The sequence below is a fragment of the Arvicola amphibius genome, chromosome 12 (assembly GCF_903992535.2).
Source record: "Arvicola amphibius chromosome 12, mArvAmp1.2, whole genome shotgun sequence".
Taxonomy (NCBI): Eukaryota; Metazoa; Chordata; class Mammalia; order Rodentia; family Cricetidae; genus Arvicola; species Arvicola amphibius.
Window position 1 is genome coordinate 122,867,427 of NC_052058.2, and position 20,472 is coordinate 122,887,898.

At 40.7% G+C, this 20,472-nt stretch overlaps 2 protein-coding genes across 2 annotated transcripts in view; both read left to right on the forward strand.

Annotated features, from left to right (window-relative positions):
• Window positions 1-20,472, forward strand: part of LOC119802706 (serum amyloid A-5 protein-like) — a 226,863-nt gene that overhangs the window by 123,672 nt on the left and 82,719 nt on the right. The gene's annotated exons all lie outside the window — the stretch shown is intronic.
• LOC119802705 (high mobility group protein B1-like) lies at window positions 1,424-2,071 on the forward strand. Its single transcript, XM_038313790.1, has one exon. The coding sequence runs from the start codon at window positions 1,439-1,441 to the stop codon at window positions 2,069-2,071; it is 633 nt and encodes a 210-aa protein (XP_038169718.1). The 5' UTR covers window positions 1,424-1,438.

Here is a 20,472-nt window from a genome sequence, read left to right on the forward strand (position 1 = left end):
TGCAGAATATCTAGCAGACTCTTTCATAAAGCAGGAACCCCGAAGGATGTTCTGACCTTTAGGCAAGTTCAGCAGTCATTTCTCTGTGGGTCCTGCATGTCCAGTTCATTAAGCAGTCCAGGCAAGAGCAGTTTCTTTCCCAAATGGCTAATGGACTCCATGAGAAGCCTCTTTGATGCCCGTCGTCCTCTTGAAGTAGATTGCAGTTGCCAGGAGCATATGTGTCTCACTGTTATGATAAGTATTAAATTCTTTTTTTAATTGATATTTATTGAGCTCTACGTTTTTCTCTGTTCCCATCCCTGCCTCTCCTCTTCCCCCTCTATCCCTCCCCAAGGTCCCCATGCTCCCAATTTACTCAGGAGATCTCATTTTCTACTTTCTACTTCCCATGTAGATTAGATCTATGTAAGTCTCTCTTAGTGTCTGCATTGTTGTCTAAATTCTCGGGGATTGTGGTTTGTAGGCTGGATTTCTCTGCTTTATGTTTAAAATCCACCTATGAGTGAGTACATGTGATAATTGTCTTTCTATGTCTGGGTCACCTCACTCAAAATAATGTTTTCTAGCTCTATCCATTTTCCTGCAAAATTCAAGCTGTTGTTATTTTTTCTGCTGTGTAGTACTCCATTGTGTAAATGTACCACATTTTCCTTATCCATTCTTCCGTCAAGGGGCATAAGTTGTTTCCAGGTTCTGGCTATGAAAAACAAAGCTGCCATGAACATAGTTGAGCACATGTCCTTGTGGCACGATTGAGCATCCTTTGAATATATACCCAAAAGTGGTATTACTGGGTCTTGAGGAAGGTTGTTTCCCAATCTTGCGAGAAATTGCCACACTGACATCCAAAGGGGTTGTACCAGTTTGTATTCCCACCAGCAATGCAGAAGTGTTCCCTTTTACCCACAACCTCTCCAGCATAAGTTGTCATTAGTGATTCTGGCCATTCTTACAGATCTAAGATGGAATCTGAGTTGTTTTGATTTGCATTTCTCTGATGACTAAGGATTTTAATCATTTCCTTAAGTTTCTTTCAGCCATTTTAGGTTCCTCTGTTGAGAGTTCTCTGTTTAGGACTCTATTCCATTTTTTTTAAATTAGATTATGCGTTCTTTTGGTGTACAATTCCTTGAGATCTTTGTATATTCTGTCTGATGTGGGGTTAGTGAAGATCTTTTCCCATTCTGTAGGCAACAAGGCTCACACTTTAAAAGGAGTGAGTTGTGTACAGGGGGGTTAAATGCTTTATAGACAAGTAAAAACACTGCACTAGAACCAACTTATTCATCATCATAATCTTCACAGGAGGTGAAAAACTCCCTTAAAGAACTGGATGAGATGAGTACATTGAGCTCCATAGAGACAGCACTGGGACAAGCGAGAGCGGGACCAGCACTGGGCAACTCTGTGTCTTGCGGACGAAAATCAACTAAACATGGGCAAAGGAGATCCTAAGAAGCCGAGAGGCAAAATGTCCTCGTATGCATTCTTTGTGCAAACTTGCCGGGAGGAACACAAGAAGAAGCACCCAGATGCTTCTGTCAACTTCTCAGAGTTCTCTAAGAAGTGCTCAGAAAGGTGGAAGACCATGTCTGCTAAAGAAAAGGGGAAATTTGAAGACATGGCCAAGGCTGACAAGGCTCGTTATGAAAGGGAAATGAAAACATACATCCCCCCCAAAGGGGAGACCAAAAAGAAGTTCAAGGACCCCAATGCACCCAAGAGGCCTCCTTCGGCCTTCTTCTTGTTCTGTTCTGAGTATCGCCCCAAAATCAAAGGAGAGCACCCTGGCTTATCCATTGGTGATGCTGCAAAGAACCTGGGAGAGATGTGGAACAACACCGCTGCAGATGACAAGCAGCCCTACGAAAAGACAGCTGCCAAGCTGAAGGAGGAGTACGAAAAGGATATCGCTGCCTACAGAGCTAAAGGAAAACCCGATGTAGAGAAGAAGGGGGCGGTCAAGGCAGAAAAGAGCAAGAAAAAGAAGGAAGAGGAAGATGACGAGGAGGACGAAGAGGATGAGGAGGAGGAGGAAGAAGAGGAAGAAGATGATGATGATGAATAAGTTGGTTCTAGCGCAGTGTTTTTTCTTGCCTATAAAACATTTAACCCCCCTGTACACAACTCACTCCTTTTAAAGAAAAAAATTGAAATGTTAAAAAAAAAGAAATGGATGAGAAGAATAACAAAAAGTTTGAAGAAATGAGTAAATCCGTAAATGATACCCTAGGAAGCCAAGACAAAACAGTCAAACAGATAATGGAAACAGTTCAAGACTTGAAAACTGAAATGGAGGCAATGAAGAAAACACAAACCGAGGGCCAGCTGGATATGGAAAATCTAGGTAAATGAACAGAGACTACAGAAACAAGCATAACCAACAGAATATAAGAGATAGAAGAAAGAATCTCAGATTCTGAAGATACCATAGAGAAAATAAATGCACTGATCAAAGAAAACAGCAAATCAAACAAATTCTCATCACAAAACATTCAGGAAATCTGGGACATAATAAAAAGACCAAACCTAAGACTAATAGTGGTAGAAGAAGGAGAAGAAATTATAGCTCAATGGTCCAGAAAATATATTTCATAAAATTATAGAAGAAAACTTTCCCAACCTACAGGAAGATATTCCTATGAAGGTTCAAGAAGCATACAGAACACCGAATAGACTGGATCGAAAAAAAACCCCATTTCCTTGCCATATAATAATCAAAACACAAAACATACAGAATAAAGAAAGAATATTAAGAGCTACAAAGGAAAAAAGTCAAGTTACTTATAAAGGTAAACCTATCAGACTTACACCTGACTTCTCAATGGAAACCATGAAAGCCAGAAGGTCCTGGATAGATGTACTGTAGAAACTAAGAGACCATGGATGCAAGCCCAGACTACTATACCCAGCCAAGCTTTCATTCACTATCAATGGAGAAACAAAATATTCCAGGATAAAAACAATATTTAAACAATATGTAGCCACAAATCCAGCCTTACAGAAAGTAATAGAAGGAAAATCACAAACCTAGGAGTCCAACAATGCACACAATAACTCAGACATCTAGCGACCCTTCACCAGCACAACTCAAAGAAGGGAAACACACACACTCTACCAGCAAAATAAAATAAAATAACTGGAGTTAACAACCACTGGTCATTAATATCACTTAATACCAATGGACACCATTCACCTATAAAAAGGCACAGGCTAAGAGATTGGACACAAAAACAGGATCCAACATTCTGCTGTTTACAAGAAACACACCTCAACCACAAAGATGGATGCCTACTCAGAGTAAAGGGCTGGGAAAAGGTGTATCAAGCAAATGTACCTAAGAAACAAGCGGGTGAGGCTATACTACAATCTAACAAAACTGATTTCAAACTAAAATCAATCAGAAGAGATGGAGAGGGACATTTTATACTCATAACAGGAACAATTCATCAGAATGAAGTCTCAATCCTGAATAGCTATGCCCCTAATATAAAAGCATCCACTTATGTAAAAGAAACATTACTAGAACTCAAGGCAGCCATCAAACCACACACACTAATAGTAGGAGACTTCAACACTCCTCTCTCACCAATGGACAGGTCAATCAGACAGAAACCTAACAGAGAAATAAGAGAATTAATGGAGGTAATGAATCAAAGAGACTTAACAGACATCTACAGAACATTTCATCCAAATAGGAAAGAATATACCTTCTTCTCTGCAGCTCATGGAACCTTCTCGAAAATTGACCACATACTTGGTAACAAAGAAACTTCCATAGATACAAAAAATATTAGTAACCACCTGTGTCTTATCAGATCACCATGGAATAAAGGTAGAATTTAACAATAATTCTACGCCCAGAAAGCCTACAAACACTTGGAAGATGAACAGTCAACTTCTGTACCACTGCTGGGTCAGGGAAGAAATAAGAAAGAAATTAAAGTCTTTCTTGAATTTAATGAAAATAAAGACACAACATACCCAAATCTATGGGACACTATGAAAGCAGTGCTAAGAGGAAAGTTCATAGCTCTAAGTGCCCACATTAAAAAAACGGAGAAAGCTCACAATAGAGACTTAACAGCACAGCTGAAAGTTCTAGAAAAAAAGAAGCAGACACACCTATGAGGAGTAGAAGACTGGAAATAATCAAACTGAGGGCTAAAATCAACAAAATAGAACCACAGAAAACAATCCAAAGAATCAATGAAACAAAGAGCTAGTTCTTTGAGAAAGTCAACAAGATTGGCAAATCTTTATCCAAAGTAATCAAAAGGTAGAGAGAGAACATGTAAATTAACAAGAAATGAAAAGGGGGATATAACAACAGACACTGAGGAAATTCAGAGAATCATTAGGTCTTATTACAAAAGCTTATATGCCACCAAGTCGTAAAATGTAAAAGAAATGGACTTTTTTTTTTTTAGATAAGTACCATTTCCCAAAATTAAATCAAGACCAGGTGAACAAGTTAAATAGACTTATTAGTTGTGAGGAATTAGAAGGTGTCATAAAAAAACCTCCCAACCAAAAAAAGCCCAGGACCTGAGGGATTTAATGCAGAATTTAATATCAGAACTTCCAAGAAGAGCTGATACCTATACTCCTTAATGTGTTTCACATAATAGAATCAGAAAAGTCATTGCCAAACTCATTTTATGAAGCTATAGTCCCACTGATTCCAAAACCACACAAAGACACAACCTAGAAAGAGAATTACAGACCAATCTCACTCATGAACATCGATGCAAAAATTCTCAATAAAATTCTGGCAAACAGACTCCAAGAACACATTAAAAAAATTATCCATTATGCTCAAGTAGGCTTCATCCCTGAGATGCAGGGCTGGTTCAACATATGAAAATCTATCAATGTAATCCATCATATAAATAAACTGAAAGACAAAACCATATGATCATTTCATTAGATGCAGAAAAAGCATTTGACAAAATTCAACACCCCATTATGATAAATGTTTTGGAGAGGTTAGGGATACAAGGATCATACCTAAATATAATAAAAGCAATATATAGCAAGCCAACAGCTAGTATCAAATTAAATGGAGAGAAATTCAAAAGCCATTCTACTAAATTCAGGAACAAGACAAGGCTGTCCACTTTCTCCATATCTCTTCAACATAGTTCTTGACGTTCTAGCAATAGCAATAAGGAAACATCAGGAGATCAAGGGGATTCGAATCGGAAAGGAAGAAGTCAAACTTTTGTTATTTGCAGATGATATGATAGTGTACATTAGTGACCCACAAACCTCTACCAAAAAACTTCTATAGCTGATAAACAACTTCAGTGAAGTGGCAGGTTACAAGATCAACTCAAAAAAATCAGTAGCCCTACTATACACAAAGGACAGAGAAGCAGAGAGGGAATTCAGAGAAACTTCACCTTTTATAATAGCCACAAATAGCATAAAATATCTTGGGGTAACTCTAACCAAGGAAGTGAAATATTTAATTGACAAGAACTTTAAGGCATTGAAGAAAGAGATTGAAGAGGAGACCAGAAAATGGAAAGACCTCCTATGCTCTTGGATGGGTAGGATCAACATAGTAAAAATGGCAATTCTACCAAAGGCAATCTATAAATTCAACGCAATCCCCATTAAAATCCCAACAAAATTCTTCACAGACCTTGAGAGAACAATAATCAACTTTATATGGAAAAACAAGAAACCCAGGATAGCCAAAACTATCTTATACAATAAAGGAACTTCTGGAGGCATTACCATCCCTGAGTTCAAACTCTATTACAGAGCTACAGTAATGAAAACAGCTTGGTACTGGCATAAAAACAGAGAAGTCGACCAATGGAATCAAATAGAAGACCCAGATATTAACTCACAAACCTATGAATTCCTGATTTTTGACAAAGGAGCTAAAAGTATACAATGGAAGAAAGAAAGCATCTTCAACAAATGGTGCTGGCAGAACTGGATGTCAACCTGTAGAAGAATGAAAATAGATCCATATCTATCACCATGCACAAAACTCAACTCCAGATGGATTAAAGATCTCAATATCAATCTGAACACACTGAACCTGACAGAAGAGAAAGTGGGAAAGAGTCTACAACAGATGGGCACAGGAGAACGCTTCCTATGTATAACCCCAGAATCAGAGACAATAAGGGCGACATTGAATAAATGGGACCTCCTAAAACTGAGAAGCTTCTGTAAAGCAAAAGACACTGTCACTAAGACAAAAAGGCAGACTACTGATTGGGAGAAGATCTTCACCAACCCCACATCAGACAAAGGTCTGATCTCCAAAATATATAAAGAACTCGAGAAACTAGACTTTAAAATGCAAATTAACCCAATTAAAAAATGGAGTACTGATCTGAACAGAGAATTCTCAAGAGAAGAAGTTCCAATGGCCAAAAGACACTTAAGGTCATGTTGAACCTCCTTAGCGATCAAGGAAATGCAAATCAAAACAACGTTGAGATACCATCTTACACCTGTCAGAATGGCTAAAATCAAAAACACCAGTGATAACCTATGCCAGAGAGGATGTGGAGAAAAAGGAACACTCATCCATTGCTGGTGGGAATGCAAACTTGTGCAACCACTTTGGAATTCAGTGTGGCAGTTTCTCAGGAAATTGGGAGTCAACCTACCTCAGGATCCAGCAATACCACTCTTGGGAATATATCAAGAGATGCCCAATCATACCAAAAAAACCCATTTGTTTAACTATGTTCATAGCAGCATTATTTGTAATAGCCAGAACCTGGAAACAACCTAGATGCCCCTCAATGGAAGAATGGACAAAATTAAAAATGGATAAAGAAAAAAATCTACACATTAGCGTACTACTTAGCGGTAAAAAGCAATGACATCTTGAAATTTGCATGCAAATGGATGAAAATAGCAAGCACCATCCTGAGAGAGGTAACCCAGACCCAAAAAGATGAATATGGTATGTACTCACTCATTAGTGGATTCTAGCCATAAATAAAGGACATTGAGCCTATAGTTCGCAATCCCAGCGAAGCTAAATAATAAGGTGAACCGAAAGAAAAACCTATATAGATACTTCTGGAAATTGGAAGCAGACAAGATTGCCAGGCAAAAGTTGGGAGCATGGGGGTGGGGTGGAGTGGGGGAAAGGAGAGGTGGGGAGGGAGAATGGAGAAGGGGAGGATTGGAGAGAGCTGGGGGAGTGGGATGGTTGAGATGGAGGAAGGGCAGATATGGGAGCAGGGAAGAAGATATCTTAATTAAGGGAGCCATTTTAGGGTTGGCAAGAGAAGCATCCACAGGTATGTCCCCAGCTAGGTCCTTGGACAGTAGAGGAGAGGGTGCCTGAACTGGCCTTGTCCCTAATCAGACTGATGACTATCTTGAATATCACCATAGAACCTTCGTCCAGCAACGGATGGAGATAGAGACAGAAACCGACATCAGAGCACTGGACTGAGCTCCCAAGGTCCAGTTGAAGAGCAGAAGGAGGGAGAAAATGAGCTAGGAAGTCAGGACCACAATGGGTTGGTCCACCCACTGAGACAGTATGCCTGACCTAATGGGAGCTCACCAAAGCCAGTTGGAGTGGAACTGAATGAGTATGTGATAAAACAAGTCTCTCTGAATGTGGCTGACAATGGGGGATGACTGAGAAGCCAATGATAATGGCACTGGGATTTGTCTCTACTGCATGTACTGGCTTTTTGGGACCCTATTCTATTTGGATGCATACCTTCTTAAGCCTGGATGGAGGGGGGGGCTTGAATTTCCCAAAGGGCAGGGTATCCTGCACTCTCTTAGGACTGGAGGGGGAGGGAGAAAGGCAGGGGGGAGCGGAAGGGAAATGGGAGGAGGGGAACAAGTGGAAATTTTGAATAGTATTATTTATAAAACAATAAAAATTTTAAAAAATCACTCTATGATCTCAGGAAAGGTTTGTGATGCTTTTTTGACTTCTAGGAGAGGCAATAATGGTAATAAAATGTAAATTTAATTAAATTTTAAAATTTTCCATGAAAATAAAGATCATATAAATAGGGTTCTTAGTGGTGGCATACAATAATAACTCAAAATGTACATCTTATAAAAGGACAAAACAATAAACTACTTTAGAAAAGGTTTTCTCCAAAAAAAGAAAGAAATTCAGGAAGATATACAAATTATGTAATGATGTGAATGAACCCTTTAAAAATCCTAGAAAGCACAAAGAGTGCAAGGAAATAAATAAAACTGTTTAAGACCTGATAACGAATGGCAAATAGAGGAAGAAAATCCAACTGAGGAAACTGTGGGAATGAAATATGTGAGTATTTGAACAGGAACTACAAAGGCAACCCTCAGCTAAAGAACACAAGAGATGAAAGTGTTCTGGCATTGAAGATAGGCTAGGAAAAAGAATGGGCTCATCATTCAAAGAAAATGTTAAATCTAACAATTTCCTGACACAAAATTGCAGGAAATCTGGACATTATGAAAGACCAAATCTTGGAATAATGGGAATAGAGGAAGTCAAAGAAACCAACCTCAAAGACCAGAACCATCGTCAACAAATGATAGAAGAAAATGATCGGGACCTACAGAAGGAGATGACTATGAAGGCACAAGGAGCCATCAGGATGCCACTCTATCGGATCAGATAAGAAAGTCCCCTCAGCACAGAGCAATCAAAACACTACACAGATCAAACAAACCAAGAATATTAAAAGCTGCAAGAAAAAAAAACCAGATAAGAAGTAAAAGAAAAACTATTAGAACTGCACCCTAAAAGCCAGAGAGTCCAAGAGCGGTGTACTGAAGACCCTAAGATATCACGGATTCCAACCTATACTACTCTACCCACCAAAACTGCCAAACCATACTCGGCAAAATAAGATCTTCCACAGCAATACTAACTTTATGCAATGTTTGTATAGAAATCTAGCCCTAAATAGGTGCGAGTGGGAAAACTCTAACCTAGTTAAGTTAAAGACAACCTTGAAACCACAAAGAATAAATAATTCCAAAGTCACCAAAAGCAAAGATAGGAAAACCCATACACACACACACACACACACACACCCACACACACACAATCACTATCAATATTTAAAATGAATCAATATTCATCGCTCCTTGATATATCCCAATATCAATGCCTCATTTCCCTATTGAAAAGATTAACAAAATCAATGAGAAAACTAGATCCACCTTTTGCTGCATCCGAGAAACACACATCAACATCACAGAGGGACATGACATGAGAGTGAAGGTTAGAAAAAAATGGTCCAACTAAATGGACCTAAGAACTAACAAAAGAATATTCCATTTTTCTCTGCACTTTATGGAAAAATTTCCAAGTTAGAGACATATGAAACCCAAAGCAAATCTGAACAAATACAAGAAAAATTAAATGGCACTCTGAATCCTATGAGACCACCTCAAAATAAAGCTGAAAATCAACAACAAAAACAATAGAAAGCTGGCAAATTCATGGAAACTGAAAAACTTTCTCCATAATAAAAAATAGTTCAACACACAAATTTAACAAATGAACACATTCTAGGATTGAATAAAAATTAAAACACAACATGCTTAAGTTAATGAAACACAATGAATAAAGTTCAAAGAGGCACTTCATAGCAATAAGGGTCTACATTTAAAAAAAGAAATTGGAATGATATACTATAACTCAAATTACATCTGATAACTCTAGGACAAAAAGGAATGGACAGAAGTGGTCAACTCAAGGTTGCATTCAATGAAATGGAAAACCATTAAAAGTAGAACAATGAGTTAGTTCTTTAAGAAATTCAGTGAGATTAATAAACCCTTAGCCAATTTCACTATAAGACACAGAGTGAAGATCATAATTAGAGATGAAAGTGGCCATATAAAAGTGGACACTGAGAAAATCCAGAGAATCTTAAGAACATATTTTAAAATCTATGTCCTGTACTGCATCAAATTGGAAAATCTAAAAAAAAAACAAAATGAATAGTTTTCTAAATAGATATGACTTACCAAAGTTAAATCAAGATCAGAGAAGCAGTTTAAAGAGATATATATCCCCAAGGGAAATTGAAACAACCATTAAAAGTCTCCCAACCCCAAAAAGTCCTAGGCCAGATGGTTTTAGCAGAGAAGTCTACTAGACTTTCAAACAAGAGTTAATAACAAAACTTCTCAAATTATTCCACAGAATAGAAACGGGAAGAACATTGCCAAATTTATTCTATGAGGCTATAGTTACCCTGATACCTGAACCAAACAGAGACCCAACGAAGAATATTACATATTGTAAGCAGAGACTGCTCTTTCATTCCAGCCATCCAGACCCAAATAATCACACAGAAACTACACTAATTACAACACTGTTTGGCCAATAGTTTAGGCATATTTCTATCTAGCTTTTGCACCTTAAATTAACCATTTCTATTAATCTGTGTATCACCATGAGGCTGTATCCTACCGGTAATATTCTGGCATCTTTCTCCTTCAGCAGCTACATTGTGTCTTCTTGACTCTGCCTAGTCTCTCTATATAGCTCTGTTCGGATTTCCTGCCTGGCTTTATTCTGCTCTGCTATAGGTCAAAATAGCTTCTTTATTAACCAACAGTAATAAAACATATTCACAGCATACAGAAAAGAATCCCACATCAACATATCAATTTCCCTTTTAAACAGAGGTATAAAAATACATAACAAAATCCTTGCATACCAAAATGAACAAATAAAAAGATCATCCCCCATAATCTAGTAGGGTTCATCCCACAGATGCAGTCATAGATCAGTATAGGAAAATTTAGAAATGTAATCTGCTACATAAACAAATTGAAATAAAAAGGTCTCATGATCATCTTTAATAATCTAATGATGCAGAATAGGCCTTTGGCAAAACCCAACAACCCTTCATGAGAAAAGTCCTGGAGAAATTAAAAATAAAATACTATATACCTTCACATGATAAAGGCCTATACACGTGCACATATAACACACGAGTTCACAACACAAACACATTTTTAAATTTAAAAACACATATCTTTTAAATAAACACAATTTGGAGACTTAGTTCAGTTGTGGATGCATACCTGGCATGCATGAGGCCTCAATCTGATCCTCAACAACACTACAAGTAAGCATACAAAGGAATGTGTGAAATGGAAATGGAATGTGCGCTCTTTTCTTCCAAAGGGCTAACTGAGATCAAAGGAGTAACATCTTTAAAGAACCTTATGAAGATGCCATCTCAACCTGGAGTTTCTTCCAACATTACCTCACTCAGAAATCACCAGCCTTCCTCACACAAGAGGCTGCACTAGGGGTCCCTTCGGTGCCCCACCCCCCGTTGTGGCTCGGTGATCACTATCTACTACCTACCCCTGCGATTTGGATGCGGAAAAGCGAAGAGATTCACCGCTTTCTTGGCGATGACGGTTATTTCTGTGCGGTGCCAGCCTAGTACATCTTTCAGAGCCCCTAAGCTGGGCTTCCAGGAGGGGGGGGGGGGTGGGGGGTGGAGAGGCCGCGGGCAGGGGCGGGGCCTAGCGGAGAGGCGTGGCTTAAGCGCACCCGATTGGAGCAGGCCGCACAGATGGGCGGGGAGGGGAGGGGCGGGGCAGGGCGGACGCGCGAGGGAGGGGGCGGGGCCACGCAGACTCCACCTCACGCACCGCCTTTCGCCACGCCCCTCCTGGGCCGCTCCCACTCCTGCTTCTACTTGCTCATCCGTGCGTGTTTCTCGCGTGCCCCTCGCGTGTCCCCGGAGTTAACCGAAACCGCATGTCCAAGCCGGGCGCCGAACGAGAGCGCGGTGGGAGCCGACTTGCGCTGCCCCGCTCGCCATGGCACCGCGTGGGTGAGCTTTGCGCGGGGCGCAGTCGCGGACTCGAGCTCCTGTGCTGCCGAGCGGAGCTGAGGTCCTAGCCTCCAGGGCCCCGGCCGGCCTGTCGCCTTAGCCACGCGCTTGTCGTCTCCATCCATGGCGGTTTGGAGCTGTCTCTGCAGAACCGGGGCCGGCGCGGCTTCCGTCCTCCGCGGGATGCAGGCGGCCTGCGTTGCGCTGGAGCCGGCGCCTGGGACCGGGGGCTACGGGCCGGGCGGTCAACGATGGAAACACAGCCCCGTGCTACGGGTCGTCCAGCCCTAAACTCCGGAGGAATGTGCGCTCGAGGATGGAGTTCTACCGGCCCGACAGGGACCTCAGCCGCGAGGACATGGGCTGCAACCTGTGACCCATCAGCGACCTGGCAAACTTCGACGGTGAGCTGCCCCTCCTCCCACCCCTCCCCAGTGCAACTTGGAGCCTTGCAGGTCCCCCTGCCCAGAGCTGAAGTAAAAGGTTCACCTGAGAATGCTGTTTTTTATCTAAAACAACAACAACAACAAAACAATTACCAGGCGACTGTGGGTTTTGTGGTACAGGTTTTGCGAGGGCTACAATTAAAATCCTATGAATTTCAGATTCATCTGAATGACCTGGTTTGTGTATTTGAAAAAGTTAAAGGAGTCATTACTACAGCTAGCCATGTGTTGTCTTACTGATTTCACAGTAATCTTCTCAGTATTGTTTTATCATCAAACTTTATAAGCAGCTTGTGCATTGGGCATAGAATACAGTTTATGTGATTCCCAACTCAAAATATTAGAAGTCGGAAATATATCCCATGTCTTGATTGTTGTTGTTGTTGTTGTTTTCTTTGGTTTGGTTTTGTCGTTTTCTACTCAAATCATTCACACAGTTTAGTTAAACTCACTTGAAGTGTATTTATGAGAACGAGTAGACTGTCTTTGGAGTGGAGTGTGACTTGTAATGTGAAAAGCTACTTTTCAGTTCTAAGGAAATGATTTTGTCAGCGTTTCATTTTAGGACCGCAGCTTTACTCAATAAGGATACTCACAGCTTATAGTAAATTCTGGTACGGCATGATTTTTCTAGTGTTACTTAAGATTTATTTTTATTTATCTGTTTGTTTGTTTGTGAATGTGTTACTTGTGGCGTCAGTTGAGGTCAGAGGGAGGTGTTGTATCCCCTTGATCTGGAGTTCCAGGTGGTTGTGAACTGTCCACCGTGGAGGCTGGCAACCTCTGTCAGGTTTTCTGGAAGAAGAGGAAACATTCATTCTTAATCACAGAGCCATCTGTCCAGCTGCTCGGTGTTACTTTCTGTGTCCATTAGCTTGATCCTCTCTTAGATGACTTTGAACTGTAGCCATGCTTGTATACATTTTAAAATGTGCAGAAGAACATTAAAGTTAGGATTCCTCCTGAACACCATAATAAAATTGTATTTTGAGAGGAGTGAAGAGATGAATGGGCTCATTGTAGAAGACTGGTACCAGTCCTGTCCACGACTGGCAAGCAAAAGCACATGGGATACTTTAATAGTGCATTTTATTATTATAAAGGTTTATGTCTGACAGGTTTGCTGTGGACTTTGAGTTTATCCCTCCATCCCTCCCTGCTCTCACCTTTCTCATGCCTCCCCTTTCCCATCACTCTCCTTTGTTCCCAAACAGTTTTGCTTCTACGTGCATACCATTCCACATAGAGCATTTGATGTACCTATTAAGTATGGGGCCCATGAGTGAGAGAAAACGTGGGGATTTGTCCTTCTGAGATGACATAATTTGCTTGATATAACTATCTCCGTTTATTCCCATTTTACTTAGGATGATGATATTTCATCTTCATGACAGAAATGAATTCCATTGTATATAAATCACATCTTCTTTTTCCATTCCTCAGTTGGTGGGCAGTGGTGCAATAAACATTGAAGTGCAAGTTTTTCTGTGATTTGTTTTAATTTTGGGACAGATTCCCAGCAGTGCTATAGCAGAGCCATAACGGAGATTTATTTCTAGATTTTTCAAGGACCTCCATATTAACACATTCTGGACTTGTTTACGTGGTCACCTGATGGAGGAGTGTCTACGTGTTACTTTCATTATTAATAAAGAAACTGCCTTGGCCCTTTAAGAGACAGAAAATTAGGTAGGCGGAGTAGACAAAACAGAATTGTGGGAGAAAGGAAGCAGAGTTGGGGAGATGCTTCAGGCAGTCGCCATAGTGAGTCACTATGCTTCTCCTCTCCGAGATGGACACAGGTTAAGACCTCTCCTGGTAAGCCACCCCTCGTGGTGCTATATAAATTACTAAATATGGGTTAAAGCAAGATGTGAGAAGTTAGCCAATAAGAGGCTGAACCTAATGGGCCAGGCAGTGTTTAAAAGAATACAGTTTTCCATGTAATTATTTTGGGCAAAGCTAGCCGGGTGGCGGGACACAGCCCGCCGCTCCATTCTGCAGTCACCAGCAGTGTATAAGGGTGTCCCTTTTATCTGCATTCTCACCGGCATTTGTCATTATTTGTTTTCTTACTAAAGGCCATTCTGAACGAAGTGATATAAAAATCTCGTTGTTTTTAATTCATGTTTATAAGGCTACTGATGTTAAGTGTTTTTTTATATATTTTGAAATTTTCTTTCTCTTCAGACAAGCTCTCACTATGTGGAACTTGATATGTATACCAGGCTGGCCTTGCTCTCACAGAGATCCACCTGCTTCTGTTCCAAACATTGAGATTAAAGATGTGCTCTAACATTCTTGGGTTCCTACATTTGTTGCCAGTTTGTACTTCATCTTTTGAGAACTGTCAATCTAATTCATTGGACCAGCTTTTGATTAGGTGGTTTAGTTTTTTGATAACTGGTGATCAGGTTTTTGATATTTTTGAGTATTCTAGATTTTAACCCTCTGTCAGATGCATAGCAGCAAGAATTTCTCTGATTCTGTGAGCTGTCTCTTCGTGCATTTGTCTCCTTCAATCTGCATACATTTTCTTTTTTTTTTTCTCATGGTTTATTTTTTTATATTTAAAAATTTCCATCTCCTCCCCTCCTCCTCTCCCTTCCCTCCCCTCCTTCTCCCACTTCCCTCCCCTCCCCTCCACCCATACCTTCCCTCCTTCCCTCTCAAGGCCAAGGAGCCATCAGGGTTCCCTACTCTATGCTAAGACCAAGGTCCTCCCAACTCCCGCCAGGTCCAGGAAGGGGATCGACCAAGCTGAGAAGGCTCCCACAGAGCCTGTCCATGCAGAAGAATCAGAGCCCAGCGCCATTGTCCTTTGCTTCTCAGTCAGCCCCCGCTGTTGGCCACATTCAGAGAGACGGGTTTGGTCGCATGATCCATCAGTCCCATTCCAACTGGAGTTGGTGATCTCCCATTAGTTCTGTCCCACCGTCTCCATGAATGAACGCACCCCTCACGTTCCTGACTTTCTTTCTCATGTTCTCTCTCCTTCTGCTCCTCATCAGGACCTTGGGAGCTCAGTCCAGTGCTCCAATGTGGGGCTCAGTCATTTTCTTCATCTATCGCCAGATGGAGGTTCCCTCACGGTCCTGACTTTCTTTCTCATGTTCTCTCTCCTTCTGCTCCTCCTCAGGACCTTGGGAGCTCAGTCCGGTGCTCCAATGTGGGGCTCTGTCATTTTCTTCATCTATCGCCAGGTGGAGGTTCTATGGTGATATGCAAGAAATTCATCAGTATGGCTATAGGAACTGGCCTTTTCAGGCTCCCTCTCCTCAGCTGCCCAAGGAACTAACTGGGGGCGTCTCCCTGGAAACCTGGGAACCCCTCTAGGGTCAAGTCTCTTGACAACCCTCAGGTGGCTCCTTAAATTAAGATATATGCTTCCTTGCTCCCATATCCACCCTTCCTGTATCCCAAGCATCCCATTCCTCCAAGCTCCCCCCATTCTCCCCTTCACACTTTTCTCTCCCCATCTTCCCTTGGCCCAGTCTCGCCCAACCCTCAAGTTCCCAATTTTGCCTGGCGATCGTGTCTACTTCCAATATCCAGGAGGATTACTATATCTTTTTTTGGGAGTTCACCTTCTTATTATCTTCTCAAGGATCCCAAATTTATAGGCTCGATGTCCTTTAATTATGTCTAGAAACCGATTATGAGTGAGTACATCCCATGTTCATCTTTTTGGGTCTGGGTTACCTCACTCAGAATAGTGTTTTCTATTTCCATCCATTTGCCTGCAAAATTCAGGATGTCATTGTTTTTTACCGCTGAGTAGTATTCTAGCATGTATATATTCCACAGTTTCTTCATCCATTCTTCCACTGAAGGGCATCTAGGTTGTTTCCAGGATCTGGCTATTACAAATAATGCTGCTATGAACATAGATGAGCATATGCTGTTGTAGTATGATTGGGCATCTCTTGGGTAGATTCCCAATAGTGGAATTGCTGGGTCCTGGGGTAGGTTGATCCCGAATTTCCTGAGAAACCGCCACACTGCTTTCCAAAGTGGTTGCACAAGTGTGCATTCCCACCAGCAATGGATGAGTGTACCCCTTACCCCACAACCTCTCCAGCAAAGGTTATTATTGGTGTTTTGGATTTTAGCCAATCTGACAGGTGTAAGATGATATCTCAAAGTTGTTTTGATTTGCATTTCCCTGATAGCTAGGGAGGTTGAGCATGACCTTAAGTGTCTTTTGGCCATTCGAACTTCTGTTGAGAATTCTCTGTTCAGTTCAGCGCCCCATTTTTTAACTGAGTTAATTGGCATTTTACTGTCTAGTCTCTTGAGTTCCTTATATATTATAGAGGTCAGACCTTTGTCAGTTGCAGGGTTGGTGAAGATCTTTTCCCAGTCAGTAGGCTTTCGTATGTTGAACATAGATTTTCGTATGTTGAACATAGATTTTCGTATGTTGAACCAGCCCTGCATCTCTGGGATGAAGCCTACTTGATCGTAGTGGATAGTTTTTCTAATGTGTTCTTGGATTCGGTTTGCCAGTATTTTATTGAGAATTTTTGCGTCAATGTTCATGAGTGAGATTGGCCTGTAATTCTCTTTCTTGGTTGAGTCTTTGTGTGGTTTAGGTATCAGGGTAACTGTAGCTTCATAGAAGGAATTTGGCAGTGACTCTTGTGTTTCTATATTATGAAATACCTTAAGGAGTATAGGTATTAGGTCTTCTTGGAAGTTCTGGTAGAATTCCGCATTGAAACCATCTGGGCCTGGCTCTTTTTGGTAGGGAGGTTTCTGATAACAGTTTCTAATTCTTCGCGACTAACAGGACGATTTAGAGCATTTACCTGGTCCTGGTTTAACTTTGGTATATGGTATTTATCTAAAAAACTGTCCATTTCTTTTACATTTTCCAATTTTGTGGCATACAGGCTTTTGTAGTAAGATCTAATGATTCTCTGAATTTCCTCTGTGTCTGTGGTTATGTCCCCCTTTTCATTTCTGATCTTATTAATTTGTGTGTTCTCCCTCTGCCGTTTGATTAGTTTGGCTAAGGGTTTGTCAATCTTGTTGATTTTCTCCAAGAACCAGCTTCTTGTTTCATTGATTCTTTGGATTGTTTTCTGTGTTTCTATTCTGTTGATTTCTGCCCTCAGTTTGATTATTTCCAGTCTTCTACTTCTCCTAGGTGAGTCTGCTTCTTTTTTTTCCAGAGCTTTCAGGTGTGCTGTTAAGTCACCAATGAGCGCTTTCTCCATTTTCTTTAAGTGGGCACTTAGTGCTATGAACTTTCCTCTTAGCACTGCTTTCATTGTGTCCCATAGGTTTGAGTATGTTGTGTCTTTGTTTTCATTAAATTCAAGAAAGACTTTAATTTCTTTCTTTATTTCTTCCTTGACCCAGGTGTGGATCAGTAGTTGACTTTTCAGTTTCCATGAGTTTGTGCGCTTTCTGGGGGTAGCATTGTTGTTGAATTCTAATTTTAATCCATGGTGATCCGATAAGACACAGGTGGTTACTAATATTTTTTTGTAACTGTGGAAGTTTGCTTTGTTACCAAGTATATGGTCAATTTTCGAAAAGGTTCCATGAGCCGCAGAGAAGAAGGTATATTCTTTCCTATTTGGGTCGAATGTTCTATAGATGTCTGTTAAGTCCATTTGGTTCATTACCTCCATTAAGTCTTTTAATTCTCTGTTAGGTTTCTGTCTGATTGACCTGTCCATTGGTGAGAGAGGAGTGTTGAAGTCTCCAACTATTAGTGTGTGTGGTTTGATGGCTGCCTTGAGTTCTAGAAGTGTTTCTTTTACATAAGTTGGAGCTTTTATATTAGGGCCATAGATATTCAGGATTGAGACTTCATTCTGATGGATTTTTCCTGTTATGAGTATAAAGTGTCCCTTTCCATCTCTTCTGATTGATTTTAGTTTGAAGTCAACTTTGTTGGAAATTAGTATGGCCACACCCGCTTGTTTCTTAGGGCCATTTGCTTGATAAACCTTTTCCCAACTCTTTACTCTGAGTAGGTGTCTGTCTTTGTGGTTGAGGTGTGTTTCTTGTAAACAGCAAAATGTTGGATCCTGTTTTCGTATCCAGTCTCTTAGCCTGTGCCTTTTTATAGGTGAATTGAGTCCATTGATATTAAGTGATATTAATGACCAGTGGTTGTTAACTTCGGTCATTTTTTGTAGTAGAGTTTGTGTGTTTCCCTTCTTCTAGTTGTGCTGATGAAGGGTCGCTAGATGCCTGAGTTATTGTGGGCGTTGTTGGACTCCTTGGTTTGTGATTTTCCTTCTATTACTTTCTGCAAGTCTGGATTTGTGGCTACGTATTGTTTAAATCTGTTTTTGTCCTGGAATATCTTGTTTTCTCCATCAATGGTGAATGCAAGCTTTGCTGGGTATAGTAGTCTAGGCTTGCATCCATGTTCCCTTAGTGTCTGTAGCACATCTATCCAAGCTCTTCTGGCTTTCATGGTTTCCATTGAGAAATCAGGTGTAATTCTGATAGGTTTCCCTTTATATGTTACTTGACCTTTTTCCTTTACAGCTCTTAATATCTGTTCTTTATTCTGTATGTTTTGTGTTTTGATTATTATATGGCGTGGGGATGCTTTCTTTTGATCCAGTCTATTTGGTGTTCTGTAGGCTTCTTATACCTTCATAGGAACATCCTTCTTTAGGTTGGGGAAGTTTTCTTCTATAATTTTGTTGAATATGTTTTCTGGGCCTTTGAGTTGTAATTCTTCTCCTTCTTCTACCCCAATTATTATTAGGTTTGGTCTTTTCATGGTGTCCCAGATTTCCTGAATGTTTTGTGTTAAGAATTTGTTAGATTTGTTTAGTTCTTTAATCTGTGAATTTATTTCCTCTATAGTATCTTCAGAGTCTGAGATTCTTTCTTCCATCTCTTGTATTCGGTTGGAAATACTTGTCTCTGAAGTTTCTGTTCATTTACTCAGAGTTTCCATTTCCAGTCGTCCCTCAGATTGTGTTTTCTTCAGTACCTCCATTTCATTTATCAGGTCTTGTACTGTTTCCCTTACCTGTTTGATTGCTTTTTCTTGTTTTTCTTGTTTTTCTTGGGTATCTTTGAGAGATTTATTTATTTCGTCTACCTTTTTGTTTGTCATCTCCATTTCTTTATGGCAGTTTTTTACCTCCTGTTTAAGGTCCTCTATTATTTTCATAAAGTACTGTTTAAGGTCGGTTTCTTCTATATCTTCTGGGGTAGGGTGTTCAATTCTTGTTTCGGGATGTCTGGATTGTGGTGATGTCATGTTGCCTTTCATGTTGTTGGAGGAGCTCCTGCATTGGCGCCTGCCCATCTCTTAGTTCAAAAGGAGCTCCGAGGCGCTTGGTGTCCTAGACCAATCTTTGCTGTGACTGAAACTGGTTGGATCTCCCCAGTGCCAGAGGAGGACCTATTCCTTGCATCACAATCTGAGGAAGCCCGCACTCCCTTGCAGGAATCCTCAGACCTGCCTGGAGGCCAGAGTCTGACCCCTTTGGGTGGATGGCCTTAGAACAGGAGCAGGACACCTGAGAACACTAGGGAAAGCTTGGGAGAGACAGGGATGGGAGAAACAGAGACAAGCCTGCAGAGGGAGCTGGGGGGAGGGGGTCTGTGCTCTCTTCCAGGGCAGGTTCTGCATACATTTTCTTTATGTTCATGCAAACCCATTTCTCGTTGTCACTGCTATTTCTTAAGAGACTGAGTTTAGAAGTATTTGCCTATGCTGGTATGTTTTTTTCTGATTTTTGTAAAAACGTCTTGTGGCCTCTTTTTTTTATATCTGGGTCTCCTGTGCCATCATTGATTTCTGTCTCTGCCTTTGTCCTAGTTTATGATGCTTTTTGTTTTCTTTTTGAGACAGGGTCTTACTTTGTAGCTCCGGCTGGCCTGGACCTCATTAAGTACACAAGGCTGACCTAAAGCTCACAGAAATCTACCCATCCCTTCCTCTTGAGTGCTGAGATTAAAGGCTTGTGCCAGTGATGTCTGTATTACCATGCCTGTGTGGTACATGTTGGAATCAGGTATGGTGAGAACCTCCAGCATTGTTCTTTTGCTTTACTAACTGGCCTTTGGTGTTTCTTTGTGAATTTTTAGCCTTTTTTCCTATTTGTACAGGAGAATGGTGTTGGAATTTTGATGGGAATTGCATCCAGTTTGTAGATTGTTTTGATAGTCTTCCTATTTTCATAGAATTTATTGTTCACTTGATGTGCATGGGATGG